Raw genomic sequence first — 18,074 nt, forward strand, 5'->3', positions numbered from 1 at the left:
CGGCTGGGTAGCGAAGCGGGAGGAAGCGCCGCTTGATCGAGAATGGAACAGCGGCGGCAGCGAGAGGAGGACCGCGAAGCAGGTCTTTAAAATACCTTCTACAAGCGTTGTCAGCGGCAGATGGAGGATATAAAGACCTAAGCGGGCCAACGGTAGCTTCTCCTGTAGCCAGGCGCGATGTAACATGGTCTCTGAGCCAGGCGCCGCCTGCGTATTTGCCAGAACTTACCACACCAGAGAAAGCTCGCTGGACCATTGCTACAGGTGATTCGGATTCTTCCCCTCCCTCTCATCCCCCCTCCCCAATCCCCAAGTTTACTTGGAGCATCCTGCTCCACGAATTTTGCTTTCTTGTCTTTTTGCCAAAGCTGTTGAAGTACTCACGTTTTTAAAACAAATTGGAAGTGGATTGAGTCCAGAACTTGAGAGAAGACGTTTTTCTTAGCTGAGTGGAAAAGATGGATTTGCTGTGGCTTCTTCCCATCTTACTCCTTGCTCACTTTCGGTATGTGATTGATGCCAACCAAGGACCAATGGAGCCTGGTAAAGGGAAAGCAATGAAGGAGAAGCCGTCTGTTTATAATCATGGGAAGAAGGTGGATGTACCTTTCTCTCCTCGGAGCAGATCAAGGGAAGAGAACCTAGTGTTCGCCCAGAGAATGTCCCAGGAGATTCCTCAAAACGTGGCTTCCTTCCTGTATACTGGTGATTCTTGGGAACTAAAGCAGGCCAACTGCTCTGGGCGCTATGAGCTGATGAGTTTGGCTGGAAAGTCTCGCTTGGCCTCACACCCCTCACTGCACGGAGCTCTGGATGCTCTTCTCCATGCAATCAACTTTCTCAACATGATTCTGCAGAGCAATAAATCCCATGAACAGAACTTGCAGGAAGACATTGAGTGGTACCAAATTTTGATCCGAAGCCTGCTGGAAGGAGATCCCAATATCTCCAGGGCTGCCATCACCTTCAGCCTAGAACCTTTGTCCTCTGTCCCTCAAATCTTTCTCCAAGCCAGTCGGCAGAATAGCCAGATCCTGCTGCAGGACTTATCTTCAGTGGCTCATCAGTTGGCCAATGTGTCTAGTGAAACTGAGTGGTTCCATAGTCTGAAGCGCAGGTGGAGGCCACATCAACATCGAAAGGTCTCAAATTCTGGTTCTAAGGCCCAGGAAGGCAGCTTGAAAAAAAGAAATGGACATCACCCTGCAGAGAAGAGTCATATCAAGTGGTCCTCCCCATACCTGGAGTGTGAAGATGGAAATTACAAACCTACCTGGCTAGTTACACTGTCTGCTGCTTTTTATGGGTTGCAGCCAAATCTCCTTCCTGAATTCAGGTAGGAGTTCTGAATTTTATTAGAATATTGATTTTTAAAAGCACATCTGAATTAGCAGTAACTTCAGTGAGGATTAATTCAGTGAACAGAAAATATGAACAAACCAATGCCTATCTTCCTCAGTCTTAGCCTGTAGATGGTAATACTTCAGCAATCTATAGTGCAATCCTACACATATATGCCAAGGTATAAGTTCCATGGAACTAGCAGAATTTATTCTTAGGAATATAGATATATTTTTAATATACAAGTTGGACTTCACGCCTCATTTTTAAAAGTGTAGAAGAAGCTTCCTTTTTAAAAAAAAAAAAGTGCCCAGTTTGAAGTTAGCAACACACTCCTCTAGGGATGAAAGTCCTTTGGTGTTTTTTGCATGGACTCTGATGTGGGATTACTACGTTAAAGAAAATCCCCATATAACCAACCATGGAAAGCTTAAGAAAAATGGAAGCAGAAGTATATGCTTCCTCATGATAGGTTCAAGTCCCAGTCAGTGTGCAATCAGTGAATTATCTTGCTGTAAGTAGAAGTAAGATGCTAGTGTTGTGCTCTACCTAAGTTTATTGGGGCTAAATTCCATAGCCTGTAAAAGAGCTGAAGTTAATTCAGGCTGGCCTGAGTCATTAGTTACAATGAGATGATATTCAGTTTGCTAAGGTAAATTTCACATTGTTTTCAGGGTTTGTTCTATAATGGGGGTGGGGAATTTGTAGTCTCCCAATGTCGTTCCACAGCATTTTTCAAGAAGCCCAAACATGATGTGGGATGTTGGGAACTGTAGTTCACTCTTACTTGGAGATCTCAAAGTTCCAATATTGTAACCACAGTAATGGTTAATTTATTCTGGATTAGAGTTTCAACAGTAAGTGCTTTTGCCAGTCTTGCACAGTTTAAACTAACTCCAACCTCCCCTTCTCCCCCAGATTGGTATTCTTAGTATTTACATTTTCAAATATCTGTTCATGAAGCCCATAGAAATGAAATGCTTAATATCCATTATATTAACAGCAGCAAAAAAAAATGTTAATGTAGCCAGAGTATCATTTTAATGCATTAGCAGAGATATACACTAGCTATATTTATGAAAAATGATTAACCTGGTTACTGAATTCATTTTCTGGACTTGCATAATAGAGAGACCATAAATTAACCACGTGACCTGGTTGAATCTATTGTGTGAAAACACCTATGATACTGAGCTGCAAACAACAGGCTTTGTCAGGTCTGGCCATTCCCCATCTTTCAATTGGTCAGGCATTTCAACTAGGAAAGGAAATCTTTCTTCCTGTTTATAGAAAGCTGTTTGGGAACACAAGCATATCCTTACATCCCAGATTCAATTGTGAGCTACCTCTAAATGTTCTAATCTTTCAGCTCCTCCAGGCCTTTCTGCTGGTTTCTGCCCTTTTTCCTTCATTGTTGTAGATGCTCACAGATTTTGCCTAGACTGTTCATGTATGTGTATATATATATATGTGGTGTACACACACACACACACACACACACACACACACACACACACACACACACACTGTTTGTAGTGGCTTTCCTCCAGAAGTATGTTGCTTTGGTCAGAGTGAAGCATTATATTTGCTTATGTAGTGTGCAATCAATAATATTTACACAAACCTATGATGATGTCCTGCATATTTGCTCAGGCCTATTGAAATAGAAGCCTCTTTAAAGAAAAGTTTTAAATATGTTTTTTAAGAATCCAAAGGGTTGAGAGGTGCTATTCACCCTCTGTAGTATCATAATAAAGTCATCCAAATAACTTTCAAATATTTCATGAGATTTAATATTAAAATAGGTTATAGCCTATTTTTACGAAAGGCTGAGAATTATGCAATTATGGAATTACAAAGGAACATATAGGCCCTTTTTACCTTCTGCACCATGCAAGAATCCAGATTAAAGCATCCTTGTAACTTCCTTCCTTCCTTCCCTCCCTCCCTCCCTCCCTCCCTCCCTCCCTCCTTCCTTCCTTCCTTCCTTCCTTCCTTCCTTCCTTCCTTCCTTCCTTCCTTCCTTCCTTCCTTCCTTCCTTCTTTTCTTCTCAATTGCACTGGGGCTTTCTTTGGCTTCTTGCTATTTTTGTCAGTAAGTTGTAACCTGGGAGGCATCACCATCAGAGATCCTTCAGTTTGGATTAGAAAATATGTACACCCAACTGCAAAGCTAATTTTTGCTCAATTTTTCTGAATTTCAAATAAATTTTACCATTATGAAAGGAGTGGGTAGATTACTGTTCAATCATAGATGCTTCACTTCTGATATATCTTTCCATGAGTATATCCTGATTAAAGTGTAATCATGTGCTGTGGAATTCCATGGATATTTCTGTTTTGGATATAACTACTACTAATAATAATTTCATTCTTAAACTAACAATATTGGCTGTGGTGGTTTGAATAGTAATACAACCTTATAAACTTTGTTAATGCAATATGTGCAGACTAAGTGCCCAGTAGAGGTTATCGTGGTAACAACTGCAAAATGTTTTCTAGTTACAAAGTTTAATCTTGGCCACAACACAGTTAATCAACATGTAGTTTCTTCTCTTAACTCAAAGATGTTATCTGAAAAAAAAAGCTGAGAAATTTTAACACTGTACGTGTTTCCTTGGAAGGATATTCTTCAGGAATGCTAGCATATGCATGAGCTATGCTTGGAGAGTTTTTCTAATTTGAGAAAAATTTTCATAATTTTGCAGCAATGTTGCAATCATTTTTCTTTTCACAACCACTCACATTAACAGTTTGCAATTGCAGGAAAGATCTATCAGTAATTTTATAATGCAAATGAAATTATGATGAGAAACAGAATTAAGGATTGATGATGCAAAAACATTTTAAAAGTCTCCTGTAGGGCATAACCTGTATCAGTAGCTTCTTCACATAATCCCAGAAGCATTTTTTTGGCATCCCCCAAGTGACTTAACTGCTGTTGTTTTCTCAATATTCAGAATTTTTCATGAGCTAAACAGCATACCACCAGCTGCCCAAGTACAAAAACTGCTGTCCGTCCATCCATCCATCCATCCATCCATCCATCCATCCATCCACCCATCCACCCACCCACCCATCCATCCATCCATCCATCCATCCATCCATCCATCCACCCACCCACCCACCCATCCATCCATCCATCCATCCATCCATCCATCCATCCATCCATCCTTGTCTTTGCTTCACTGTGTTTGTTTTCATGGTGAAATGGCTGGTGGGGAGGGGAAGAACCATCTGGTCATCACTCATTTTAAGAAGCCTGGTGGCACAGTGGCAAGACCATATGGTGCCCACTTCTAGTAATTTAAGCTCTGTAAAAAGGTGGCAGGGGGAGATAAACTGCCTGCTCTGAAGCTTTTGCTTTAATCCTTCAAAAAAAATTGCATTACTCATTTGACTGAATTATAGAGTTGCTTTTGATAACTTGCAAGGCCATGAAATAGAGGGTTGTGGCATCATTCCCAAATAAGTGCCAGCCAAATGCATAAAAGAGGCCTTAGACACCATGATTTTCCCAGGAAGAAAAAAACATGCTTTATATATTGATTTCCCAATTCAGGACAAACTCATGTAATAATGTATCTGTTGTAATAGACTAAATATCAATGCAACCTTGGGATGGGATGGAGCTTTCTTGACTTCTATAACTGCACAGGTCTCAACTTTCAAGGGCTATTCTAAGGAGACCAGAAAGGCCAGGGGATCTTTATCTTATTTGATTGTTATTAATTGAATTGATTGACTACATTGTCCATTTTAAAGATCAGCTAAAGATCAGCTAAATAAAGATCAGCTAAAGATCAGTATTATTAATGGGTCTAATTGTATTCAGTACACTAATTCATCTGGAATTTTTATGAATGATAGATTACTTCAATGCTTCATTTTTGCATTTTTGGAAATTGCTGAGAATCTTTGGAAGATCTGATGGCACACAAATGCAATCAATTTAAAAAAAAGAAAAGAAAATCTGAGACCAGGTCATGGGCACTCTCCTAAAATATTGGCAGGCGTGACCGGTCCATTCGTAGTCTGATTAACGTGCGGCATTAAGACACTGCAGCAGCTTAGTTCTGTAGAATATTACTTGCTGTATCATTGCTTTTTGCAATTCTTGTCTTAGACTTCTCCCTTCCTTCCATGGAACTTTTTTGATTTCAGAAGAATTCCTGGAAAAAAAAACATTGGAGATAGCGGTGCTTTGTTTTCTAACATAAGGTCTTCCCATTTAAAAACTATTGCTTTAAAATGCAATGTATCAAGTAAGTCAGAGAATAAGTATAAGTGTGAAAGAGGGGACTCATTAGCACCCCAAGATTCACATTGCAGTTTTCTACAAATAGACAAGTCATTGGAGAATGGTAGCTTGTTTTATGTTTTTGTTTATTTTGGAATAACCTTTGCAGAAATGGTTAGAGTTAGGTTCCTGCAGGCCAAATTGCTGACTTCCATAAAGGGGAAGCCAAAGCAGAAAAAGCTTTGTGCTCAGGACCTGCCAAATGAAACTCCTAGCTGATGGGATCCTCAGTTTGTCCTCTCTGCTGCATCTCTTCTGAGTTATCTCTGCTGAGTTATATTAGTCTACAGAGATTACATTTTTTTTTGAAAAGTGATAACCTTACTTGCTTACTTACTTTCTTGCTAGTGAAGATGATTCACATGAAGCCCTAAATTAGCCCATTATATAGTTATGAACTGCGAAGCAGAGATAGCCATGCTTCAGATAAGTCCTGGAAATCTTATTAATCTGGTTTTAAGATGGTATAATAGTATGTGGGAAAGGCCTTAGGGGCCTGGAAGAAGAGATGCTATCTAGAGAACAGCCAGATAAAAGAGACTATAGCTCACAGCTGGGTACTGGGCAGGGCACGAAGCTCAAAAGAGACCTTCCCCTAGTTTCTCAAGAAAATTGTTCTTTCAGACTTGCAAGACTTTTGTTACTGAAGTTTTACACTAAAGGAAAAATATCATTTTCTTAACTTATATTGCCGTGTTTCCTCTTTGGCCAGCCTGGTAAGATTGATAGATTGGAACACCACCTCAAGTCAAGCTTAATTCATAGAATTACTTAGAGAAGTCCACATTATTTTTAGCATATGGATTTGGTTTGCCATTCCCTTCCAAATCTAGCTCATAGTTTGGATTTCTAATGTATCCCACCCAAATATGAAACTTGGTTCAGCTCCTGTTCATATACTTTTCTTGGCAAAACTCTGGTTGTTATTACCTTCCCTATGATATTTTTTCACTTCTCAGCTTCTCTGATTCCCCGGTGATGATGATGATAACTTTATTGTCACTTTGAATGTACACCAATCGGCATACATCAAAATGAAATTTCGTTGCATACAGCTCTCAAAGGGTCACCACCTCCGATATATACTCCTTGTTCGTGGCCTGCTCAAATTTCACATTGTCCATTTTAGTCTCTAGGGAGTGAACGATGGCAAACAGGACAGATGGAAATGGGGCTCCATGTGGATTAGCCCTCAAATTCGCTTGTATTCCAACAACCTCGCCTTCTTTCCTTTTTCTGATCCCGACTCTTCCACCTTTTCCTTAAAGAGGCCTTGCTTCTTTTCGCCCCTGGAGCATGCTGCCGCCACCACCAACTCCTCCAAAAGCCTCTGTCTCTTCCGCTGGGCCTGCCGACAGCCTCATCCAGTTCCTTCGCTCCATAAGCTCCAGGTCCTCTCCTCCTCTGCCTCCTCTGGAAACAGCCCTGATTTGCAATAGAATCCATCACTGGGCCAGCAGTCAGATCTTGCTGCTGGCAGAACAAATTCAAACAGCGCCAACGACTTTTAACGGTCTCACCAACAGTTCCAAAACAACTAGAAACTCGCCAGGCCAGCAAAGATTGTCGGTCGTATGTCGTATGTTACCTTAGTTCCACCATGTTGCTCAAACACATTAAAATCTTCCTGATCATGTGGCCTATAGCCCTTACTATCCCTCCCAAAACTATTCGCCTTCAAGAGCCAATGCAGCCGCAGCCATTCCAGGCGCCGCCATCTTAGAATGCTCTCATCAAAGAACCAAATAAAGTGAATATACTTAGGGGTTTGTTTGTTTGTTTGATCCATCATGTTAAGATTGCTACCATTTGTTTAGACTAATCTTGTTCTACCTGATCTTAAATAAGTGAGTAAATATATGTTTAAAGAAAAATAGTGAGCATCCTGCATTGCTGTTCTGTAGATATTCTAGAAAGAATTTTGGCAAATGCTCTGTCTGTTCCTAGCAACCTCATTTTTTATTTTTTTTACTTGTGCCAGTGCTGGCATTAATATTAGGCAGAATGATATATGAGATCTATAAATGACCAATATTCTATTTTGTTCTTTCCAATGATGGCAACTTATGCAGCCATTTGTGAAATGTTTGCTATTGAAATTCAAGGGCACAATTTCTGGAAATTTAGAAAAGCAGGACTGAGGATCACACAAGTCTGCCTGGATTACAGCAAGGCAGTTTTTACTATTCTTGGTGAAATTTGCTCCATTGCAAAAAAGTTAGTCTGTCCACAGAGGCTGATAGATTCTATTGGATTCCAGTCTGTTCTTGAAGAAGTTTTCTTGAAGCTGACTGTCACTCCATCAGTGGCATGACTGATGCATAGAATAACAGTCTCCTTGGAAGCTTGACACAGTAGCTACTGAATGCCCAACAATTTAGAATTTAGAGTGGTCATGGATGCTGTAAACAGTGAGGGCAGACTGAGCCATAGTAGAGCAGGTTAAGAAACAAATCCAGTTGGAGATTTCATAAGGCCTATGCTGTGCCTCTCAGGAGGAGCATTTTGTCTCTATAAACCATGAAAGGCTGATATTAAGCCGATAACCCAAGTTCTTGCTGATGCTCATATGCCACCTGAGCTCCATTTTGAATACTTTGCACTATTCTTCTTAGATAACATCACTTAGATGTCTATTGGGATAGATATCACTTGGAATGATGTCAGATTTGGAATTATCATCCATTTCCTTATGATACTCAACTATACTTCTTCTGGATCCATTCTTTCAAATCATCCCAAGCTCTGAAGGTAATCAGGCTTTAAGGAACTGGATATGGGAGAATAAGATGAAACTAATTTCAGGATTTAGAGCAGGGGTCTTGAAACTTGTCCTTTTATGACTTGTGACTGGGAGTTGAAGTCAACAAAACATAAAAGGGCCGAGTTTGAAGATCCCTGATTTAGAGGGACAGAATTTAGGTTTCAGAACATATTTCTGTTCAGGGCAGAGTTGCAATCCCCTTTAAGGAGAAGGTTGAAGTTTTGTGGTCTTTGGGGATACAGCACTAATACCAGAGAGCCCCATAATATCAGTAGCAAGGAGACTTGCCATTTGCCCATTCTGAAATTATAAAAAACATTCATCTGATAAGTATGTGTTGGATTAATCTCTTGGATTATTGGCAGAATAGTTCTTAAGTTCTGCCCAGATCTCTGCTAGACTACACTGAAACAATTTCATGGAATACTTATTGTCTTCTGAGATACTACAATCTAGGACTGGACTCATATTTATTTATTTTTGCAAGGCCATTTAATTCCATAGTTCAAACTTTTATATTCTCTATTTGCTGTTGCTACTGCTGCTGGTAGTATTATTAATCTATATTTTGATGGATGCCAGCTTTGTTTCCCTTTACCCTTGTAAGCTATCCAGAACTATTAACAGACTCAGCGATGCGTAACTTTTCTAAATAAATAAATAATAGGTAGGATAATTTTGTCTGAATATTTACTAGCTGAATCTTATAGCTGAATTGAATGTTCAGAATGTTTAAAAGATATTATGGAAGAGGAACAATTTTTACCAAACAAAACACAGTGTGATTTGAAAGTGGCTTTAATAATAAAAGGCTACAAAAATGACATGGAAGAAAATGTTAAATGTATATCATTTGGATATACAAATGAAATCAGCTGATGTCTTAAGGTATAGAAATAACAAACCAAAAGATAACTTTCCTATATTGGACTTACAAAAGATCTTATTATTAAAGTTTTGAAGAATGTTTTGAGAAGGGACAAAGACATTTTTTTTTAAAAAAAATCAAGTTTTAGGTCAGTATTTGAAAGTTCTAAAGATCATTACTGTTAAAAATAAAAAGAATATAAAGTTGGTTTATTTGATCAAGATTAAATAGCTACAGTATATTATTATCTCTGGTAAACCTTAATAGAATGTTGCTAACCAGGACTGAACCATGAATATTTGTTTAAATATTAAATATTTGTTTATAGATGAAAATGAGATATGAGAAGAAGAGATAATTTGTTGAATTTTAAAATAATTGATGTTGCCAAAATTGTTTATGCTTCTTATGAGGGGGAAGTAATTTCTTATATATTTCTTTTCTTTTTCTTTACTATATTCTTATTTTTTCCTTTTCTGTTTTTCTTTGTTTTTTCTTTTTCTGCACTTTTATTTTTATTTTTTTATTATATATTTGCTCTTACCTTTCTAATTTTACTAGAAAAAACAGAAAATTCAATTAAGGTGATCCATTCACATTTGGAAAGAATAAAAACAAAGGGGAAAAAGATTCCCATGTCATTATATTATTACTATTAATCACCACGCATGCTTTCAAAAATAGGCTTTTAATTTCTCTTTGTCAATGTTATTGAATGATAATGATGCTTTAAAACACCTCCAAAGTCCTCTGGTAAGTCTCTTAAGAGTAAAAGAAATGAAATATTCATCTTTATCCCCTTAAAAATAATATGGCACTGAATTTTTCCTTCTCAAAAAAAGCCTCTGTGCACCATCTGTTAGGGACATATTAAAATTCTTCCCGATTTGCTCTTTCCCATTTCATTGCTTGGAAGGAGAAATGTAACCTTTCAATAAATAAAGCACCAACGTTTGATATCCTTTCCAGCTTATCTCTGAGTTCCAACATGTAAAGCAAAATGTGCTGCACATTTTAAATTATTATTTTAATTTTTCTCTTTTCAAAGGGAACAAGCTGTTTTCACATTTAAGGGCAAGGGTAGGAAGATCTGATTGGCAAGAAATCAAGCAATATTTATAATGCCCAGGTGTTTGACAATAAGCAGTAGTAAAATGAGTCTTAGCTTAAGGCTCCAAAGCATTGCTAGAATTCTGAAATTGGAGAAGGTGAAACCAAGAACTGGATTATTTTGATTTTCTTTTTTTGTTTGTTTCTGATCCTTGAAGCAAATCGATGGACTCTAATTCTTTAATACTGAAATATTTCATATGTGTTGCATCTTGCCCTGTGGAACAGGTACACGCAATGCACTTTTATCTTTTATTGCCATGCAATGAAGAAAAAGCTCTTAACTTTCTATATAGTTTTTAAAAGATGAATGAGTTATGATTTGAAGAGACATTATTTTGGGTACTTCTGCTTAAGTATTTAGGGCATTAAAGGTAGCAGCAGTATTTGGACCTGGCTTGGAAACAGACAATCTTCCTAGTAAAGATCTGTACTGGTACCTGGAAAGCCCCAATACTAGTCCATCCTCAACTGTGGAAGGTCATTTTCTGGGCAAGTCTTTCTCTCTCAGCCTAACATTCCACAGAGTGATGTAATGCAATAAAACAAAAATAAAAAAATTGCATTGTAATGGAATAAAACAGGAAGAAGCCCCTTTAGTGCCACATGTTATGCTCTAGTGCAAAAGGTGGGATACAAAGCTAATTAATATATAACTTGTATGTCTTAATCTATTGTTGGCTGGGAAATTCTGGGAACTGAAGTTCACACCCGTTAGAGTTGATAAGTTTGAAAAACATTGCCAGTATTTTAATAGGTGCTTTCAAAATGGAAGCTTTCAGGTTATCTTTAATGCCAGTCTTATGGTCCACCTTTTATATAATCCATCTGGAAGGTTACCATGGCATAGAGCACTGTGGCCAACTCCCTCTCTTTCCCATGAAGGGATGCAGTGAGCTAGCCAGGTAAAAACACTTGGAGTTTTTGAGACTGTTTCACCAGAAGTCCCCAAACTTTCTCTTGGCTCTCAGCGGCATTTCTTTGCATCTGAAATGCTCTTCTTGTGGCGAGGAGTTGCTACTCATCCTCATATCACCAGCTGAAAATAATTCCGGCTCAATTTAATGAAAGAGAAAATAATTCAAGGCTTTTATATATGTGAACGTAGGAAAGTACAATAATTTTCAGTCTTCACATTTAATTTTAATTTAATTTAATTTATTGAGATTTCTATACCGCCCTTCTCCCTAAGGGACTCAGGGCGGTTCACAGGGCATATATAAATAACAATACAAAAATTAAAAAACAATTAAATCAATGCCCAAGTTAAAACAAGATTGATAAAACAAGCCTATAAAAACCCATATACCCCCATCAGGCCAGACCCGCTAGTTCAAATAAATGGGTCTTCAACCCGCGACGGAAGGATCGGAGGTCTGATGCCGTCCGGAGCTCAACCGGCAGTTGGTTCCATAATGCCGGAGCACCCACAGAGAAGGCCCTCCCCCTGGGGGCCACCAGTCGACATTCCTTGACCGGAGGCACCCTGAGGAGGCCCTCTCTGTGGGCACGCACAGGGCGGAGGGGAGTCGACGCCGGCAGCAGGTGGTCCTCGAGGTATCGCGGACCCATGCCATGTAGGGACTTAAAGATCATAACCAAAACCTTGAACCTTACCCGGAAGACAACTGGTAACCAATGCAGCTTACGGAGCAAAGGTGTAAATATTAACAAATATTGCCTACCTGCATAAAGAAATATTCAATCTTTGCTATGTTTCCCTGACTAGTAAAATTAGCCAAGCAATAATAAGAAAAATAGCAAGCTCCTCTGATCTAGTTACTGAGAAATTCCTGGCTATACCCAGGGCCATGTAATATATCTGAAGACACATTAGAAACTAGCATAATCTCAGTGTCAAGATAGATTTCAGATCAGATCATTGAAAATGCTCCCAAATGGTCCTTGGGGATTCCCTTCTACAGGTGGATACTAATTCATAAGTCTGCAGCATTATACTCTGCTTGATTACATTTATTTTTAGTGAAGACTGCTGTCCTTTCTAAAATGCACACAGATAATACTGTTAATACGTCTGCTCGGTTTTACTAGAGGAAGAGAATAATATTAGTAGAAGATGAACTGCAGAGTGAGGACAGCGATCAAGTTATATCCTCCACATGTCTTAATATAGTGGCCAATTCATGATATCCCCCACAGCATTTTCACTTCTTCATTGATTACAATTTGCCAATGACCTTTCATCTCCCTCTAGTTAAGAATTATTGTTTCCACATAAGTATCCAGGCAGTTCATTTGTTCTATTTATACCTTGTTTCTCCACAGTTCAGGGGCTTTTGATGTTTTATGAGACCACTTTTTATTTATCAGGGTTTTTTTTATCATTTTCGAATATTTGTGTATAATGGATCATGCTTATTTAAGATATTAGAAGTTTCTTTTCTAAAAAATACATATACTGGGGAAGTAGATAGAGGACTCAATTGAGCCAAGCAGTTTTTACTGCTAAAATTTAACCATTGTTGCCACCACAAAACTGACATATTGTGTGAAAGAAAATCCCCGCTGATCAGTGGAGGTGGGGTGGCAAACTGTCCCCAGATAAAGGCAATAATGGTATGTTCTACCACAGTCATGTCTATAGCAGCAATCTGAAGAACAGTTGCAGGAATTAGGTGTGTCTAGTGAAAAGAAGGACTAGGGACAACATGATAGGAGTTTTCCAGAATTTGAAGGGCTGCCCTAAAGAAAAGGGGGGTCAACGTATTTTCCAAAGCACTAGAAAGCAAGACAAGAAGCAATGGATGGAAACTAATCAAGGAGAGAACCAACCTGGAACTAAGGAGAAATTTCCTGACAGTGAGAACAATAAACCAGTGGAATGGCTTGCCTACAGAAGTTGTGAGTGCTCCTTCACTGGAGGCTTTTAAAAAATGTCTGGATAGCCATTTGTCTGAAATGATGTAGGCAGAGACCCTATATCGTTGCAGTATCCCCTTGATCACATGATCAAAATTCAGATGCTTGGCAATCTTGTGATGACCTTTGTGACCATCTAACAAACAAAGTCAACTGTGTTACTAACAACTACAAGGATTCACTTAACCACTGTGACAAGAAGGGTGGAACAGATCTGTTGCTCTGTCTGCCATTATATCTCTGAGTCTTACTGGCAAGGTTCTGGGTTTGGCTACCAGGAGAAAATTACTCTCTCAGTTGACTACCATTGATATTTTGGGGGCAAAGCTCACTTAACAACTGCCTCAATTAGTAACAGAAATTTTGGGCTCAGTTGTGATCATGTTGAAGACTACCTGTATCTATAGAGATATAACCATAGTTTGGCAAGAATCTGTGAATTGGGTGTAAGCAAACAAAGACTTGAATTCAATTGGATCTGATTATCTTGTCTCTGGGCTTGGGCTGATGAAGATCCTCTCAAATGTCATGTTGCCACTTTCAAAAGTCTACAAAGATGACGAAGTTCCATGACTCTGAAGGGCAACAACATGTGCAAAACACCAGCTATTGTCAGAGCAGATATTCTAGATGTGGACAGATTTTTATTATATGTAAAAATATTTCAAACATTAAAATAATTGATACTTTTCTTGTTATAATCTCATTGAATATTATGGTTCATTGATTTTCTTCAAATATTTCACACAGGATGTGTCTCATTTTCATATAACTCTAAGACTTTATAAAGTGTTATTGAAGATACTGTAAATCTAGAGCAAGTCAGTGGACCAGTACCGGTCCATGGCATGCCATCAACTGGTCTGCACAAACAAGCAAAGCCCCATCCACAAGATGCAGGCAGCACACAAAACCATGCATCCTCCAGTCCATGGAAAAATCTCTCTCCATGGAAACATTCCCTGGTGCCCAAAAGGTTGAGGACCTCTACTTTAGAGGGTTACCGATTGCCCATCCTGATTCTAGGAGATCTGATGTAGATTGATTATTGGCAGTTTGAGAGTACATATGCTGAAATCTCTAACAACATAGAAGATGACATTTTCTAGGTTTGTAGTAGGTTTAGAAGTGTGAGGGCAAGCTTAAATCTCAAATTCATTGAGTGTTAATTCCACATAAATCAAATCCAAACTAGAACATATATATATATATATATATATATATATATATATATATATATATATATATATATATATATATATATATATATATATATATATATATATATATATATATATATATATACATACAGTACATACATACATACATACATACATATATATATTTATATATATACATATATACATATATACATATATATATATATGGATAAACCTGTAGGCTCAATTATTTCTATAGATCTACTCCAGTCATGGTGAACCATTTTCCAATGTTGAATTACATTTCCCAGCATCCTCTATGTAGTGTATGCAGGTTCTGAATACACGTGAGGGGTCAGTGAATTAAGGAGGCACAGAGCTGGACAGCTCCATGCAGGAACAGCAAGCAGGAAGAGCATTCGGTGGGAAGCCAGAACAAAGAGACAGTGGATTGGCTGACCAGCCGACAGGACGCTTGGATTTTAACCCATTGGCCAGGCAGTTATCTGGCCAGGTATAAATGAGGGCTGAAATCCTTTGTTCCCCAGTTCAGCCATGTTCCTCAATAAAGCAACGTAACTCCTGAACCTGTGTCATCTCCGATTCTTGAACCCAACTTAACAACTGGCGATGAAGGTGGGATAGTTCTGAAGGGTGGTAGGAACCTCAACTGACTGTAAAATCACCACCTGCATCGGATCAGAATGGAAGGAACGCACGAGATGTCCCAGGACAGTCAGGCTCAAATGGCTCAGGTGGGTCCAGCTCCCATGGTTCAGTCAGTCAAGCCCCCACGGCACTGGTCAGTGTAGCCGCTACTTTTAATAGCGCTCGTCCCAAAGAGTGGGAGGCATTCGTGGGACAGTTAGAATTTTACTTCATCACCAATAATATTACTGAGGACAGGATCAAGGCAGCCACCCTGCTCAGCACATGTGGAAAGGACATTTATCAATTAGCCGTGGGCCTGTGCGCGCCCACAGCTATCAGGGCAGTGAAGTATGATGACCTTATGGACAAATTAAATCAGTATTTTAACCCGCACATGTTGGAAGTGGCATGGACGTTCGAATTCGAAAAAAGGAACCAGCGGCCGGGGAAGTCAGGGTCTGCATTCAAGGCTGCAGTCAGGCAGGCAGCTCGCCTGTGCAACTTCAACGACTTAGAGAAAAGATTGCGGGACCGAATAGTTTGCAGGCTCAGAGACCAGAAATTGAGACAAAAGCTGCTGGCCAGACTGGGTCTAACCCTCAAGTCGGTGCAAGAAGAGGTATTGGCCTGGGAGCTAGCTGAAAAGCCAGATACATCTGACGCCAGCCACAGCAGCCAGGGAGGCACCATCCATAAGATGCACGGGGCAGAAAGTACCAGTGAGGAGGAACTAGCGGCTGAAGTAGACGTGGTTCATCTACGACCCCCCCCATCCATCCGGATGGTGCAGGAGCCCAAAAGGACAACGACCAGCATCAACAACACCAGCCACCAACAGCCAGGACAAAAGATGCTCTGGGTGCAAAGGCTGCATGTCCCAGAAATGTGCTGGTTGTGGGGATGCAGGGTTATCATACCACAAACATTGAGGGACAGAGTAATCCACTCACTACAAGAGGGGCATCCAGGGGTCGTACAGATGAAGGCATTGGCAAGGAGCTATCTGTGGTGGCCGGGCCTTGACAAAGATATTGAAGAACAAGTAGCTGGCTGTTACATTTGCCAAAAATCTCGGCCACCACAGCCACATGCCCCTGTTCACAAGTGGGAGGAGACACACACACCCTGGTCCCGGATACACATTGACTACGCAGGCCTCTTGCACAACCAATCATTCTTGATAGTAGTAGACAGCCACTCCAAATGGTTGGAGGTGGTGCCAGTCAGTATCTTGCCCACATCAGGGACTGTCCAGGTGCTCATGGGACTCTTTGCCACTCACAGCCTTCCTGATGTATTGGTCTCTGATAATGGTCGACAATTTACCTCCTCGGAATTCCAGGCGTTTTTGAAGACCAATGGGATTAGACACGTCACCTCGGATCCCTTCCACCCCTCCAGTAATGGCTTGGCTGAATGGGCAGTGCGCACCACAAAGGACGCATTGAAGCGCATCATCCAAGGAAATTGGAAACAACATTTGGCCAAATTCCTGTTGCACCAACACACCACTCCCTGCACCATGACTGGGAAGACCCCAGTGGAACTTCATTGGAGAAGGCGCCTCATAACCACTCTTGACAGACTACACCCAGACAGAGTGGCGGCAGATGTGGAACACCTAAAGGTTCCCAGGGAATTTACAACGGGGGACCTCATCTGGGCTAGGAACTGTAGCTCCAGGGATACATGGTTGCAAGGGAAAGTAGTGTAGCGGATGGGACCAGTATCTTACATCGTTAGGGTGGAGGGGGGTTTACTGTGGAGGAGACATGTTGACCAACTCAGGCGTCGAGCACCTGAGAGGGGCCCAGCTAATAATGGGCAAGAGGCCTCACTCCAACCTATAGTGACTCAGAGTGACCAAAGAGACACCCAACCTGTAGTGATTCAGAGTGACCAAAGAGACACAACGAACAGGGAGATAGTTCCCATATCAGAGGGGTTGGAACTGCTCCGACCTCATCAACAGCTGGATCAGAGTGAGGGACTGATGTCACCTGGGGCCAGTCAAAGGAGGCCACATAACCCAGGGGCGACCACATCTGAAACCCCATCATCTTTTTCACCAGCACCGGGGGAGCATAACCAAAGAAGCATAAGCTCAAAGGACAATATCAAGTCTGTGGGGGGGATCCCCCTAGGCGGTCTGGCCGAGCCCACAGGCCTCCAGCCTACCTCTCAGATTATGTACGTACTTGAGGGGGCGTAGGGGGTTGTGGGTAAGTTGTGTTGATAGTGTGCATACGGGGAAAGAAGTAAATGGGAACGAGGGTGTGTCCCCACCATGGGGGAAGGGGTGTAGTGTATGCAGGTTCTGAATACACGTGAGGGGTTAATGAATTAAGGAGGTGCAGAGCTGGACAGCTCCATGCAGGAACAGCAAGCAGGAACAGTGTTCGGCGGGAAGCCAGAACAAAGAGACAGCGTTCGGCGGGAGAGCCGGATTTAAAGGGATTGTCTGACCAGCCGACAGGATGCTTGGATTTTAACCCATTGGCCAGGCAGTTACCTGGTTAGGTATAAATGAGGGCTGAAATCCTTGGTTCCCCAGTTCGGCCATGTTCCTCAATAAAGCAACGTAACTCCTGAACCTGTGTCATCTCCAATTCTTGAACCCAACTTAACACTCTAGACCACAGGTCCATAATTTTAAGTTAAGCTTTGATCCAATTTCTGCTGTGCCCGGCAGCCATTTCTGATTCTTTTCAATATCTCAGCCTGAGCTGTAAAATAAATTTGGCAGGACTTAATCCTGGCTATTCACATTTTAGCAACCAACTACTGTTTAAAGGTCAGTAATGATTTATTCTAGGTCAGGTTTTCAAAGCAAAGCATTGAGCTTGATTTTCTTAGACAAGTATTCCATTGTAGAAAATACCCATGTTTTGATAAATTAATGAAATTTGTGGCATTAACCCCCCAGATTGCCAAGTGTGAGTTTATGAGGCCTGATCTTATGTGTGCTATTTGGAAAAAGGTTCCATTGATTCCAATGAA

General features: G+C 40.4%; 1 protein-coding gene across 1 annotated transcript in view; it reads left to right on the forward strand.

The window, feature by feature from the left end:
* Window positions 1–458: 458 nt before the first annotated feature.
* Window positions 459–18,074, forward strand: part of GPR158 (G protein-coupled receptor 158) — a gene marked incomplete at both ends in the record, with an annotated part of 172,116 nt that continues 154,500 nt past the window's right edge. Inside the window, 1 exon segment of the mRNA XM_083378725.1 lies at window positions 459–1,336. Coding sequence (XP_083234851.1) covers window positions 459–1,336 — 878 coding nt within the window.

Source organism: Vipera ursinii (assembly GCF_947247035.1).
Source record: "Vipera ursinii genome assembly, chromosome: Z".
Taxonomy (NCBI): domain Eukaryota; kingdom Metazoa; phylum Chordata; class Lepidosauria; order Squamata; family Viperidae; genus Vipera; species Vipera ursinii.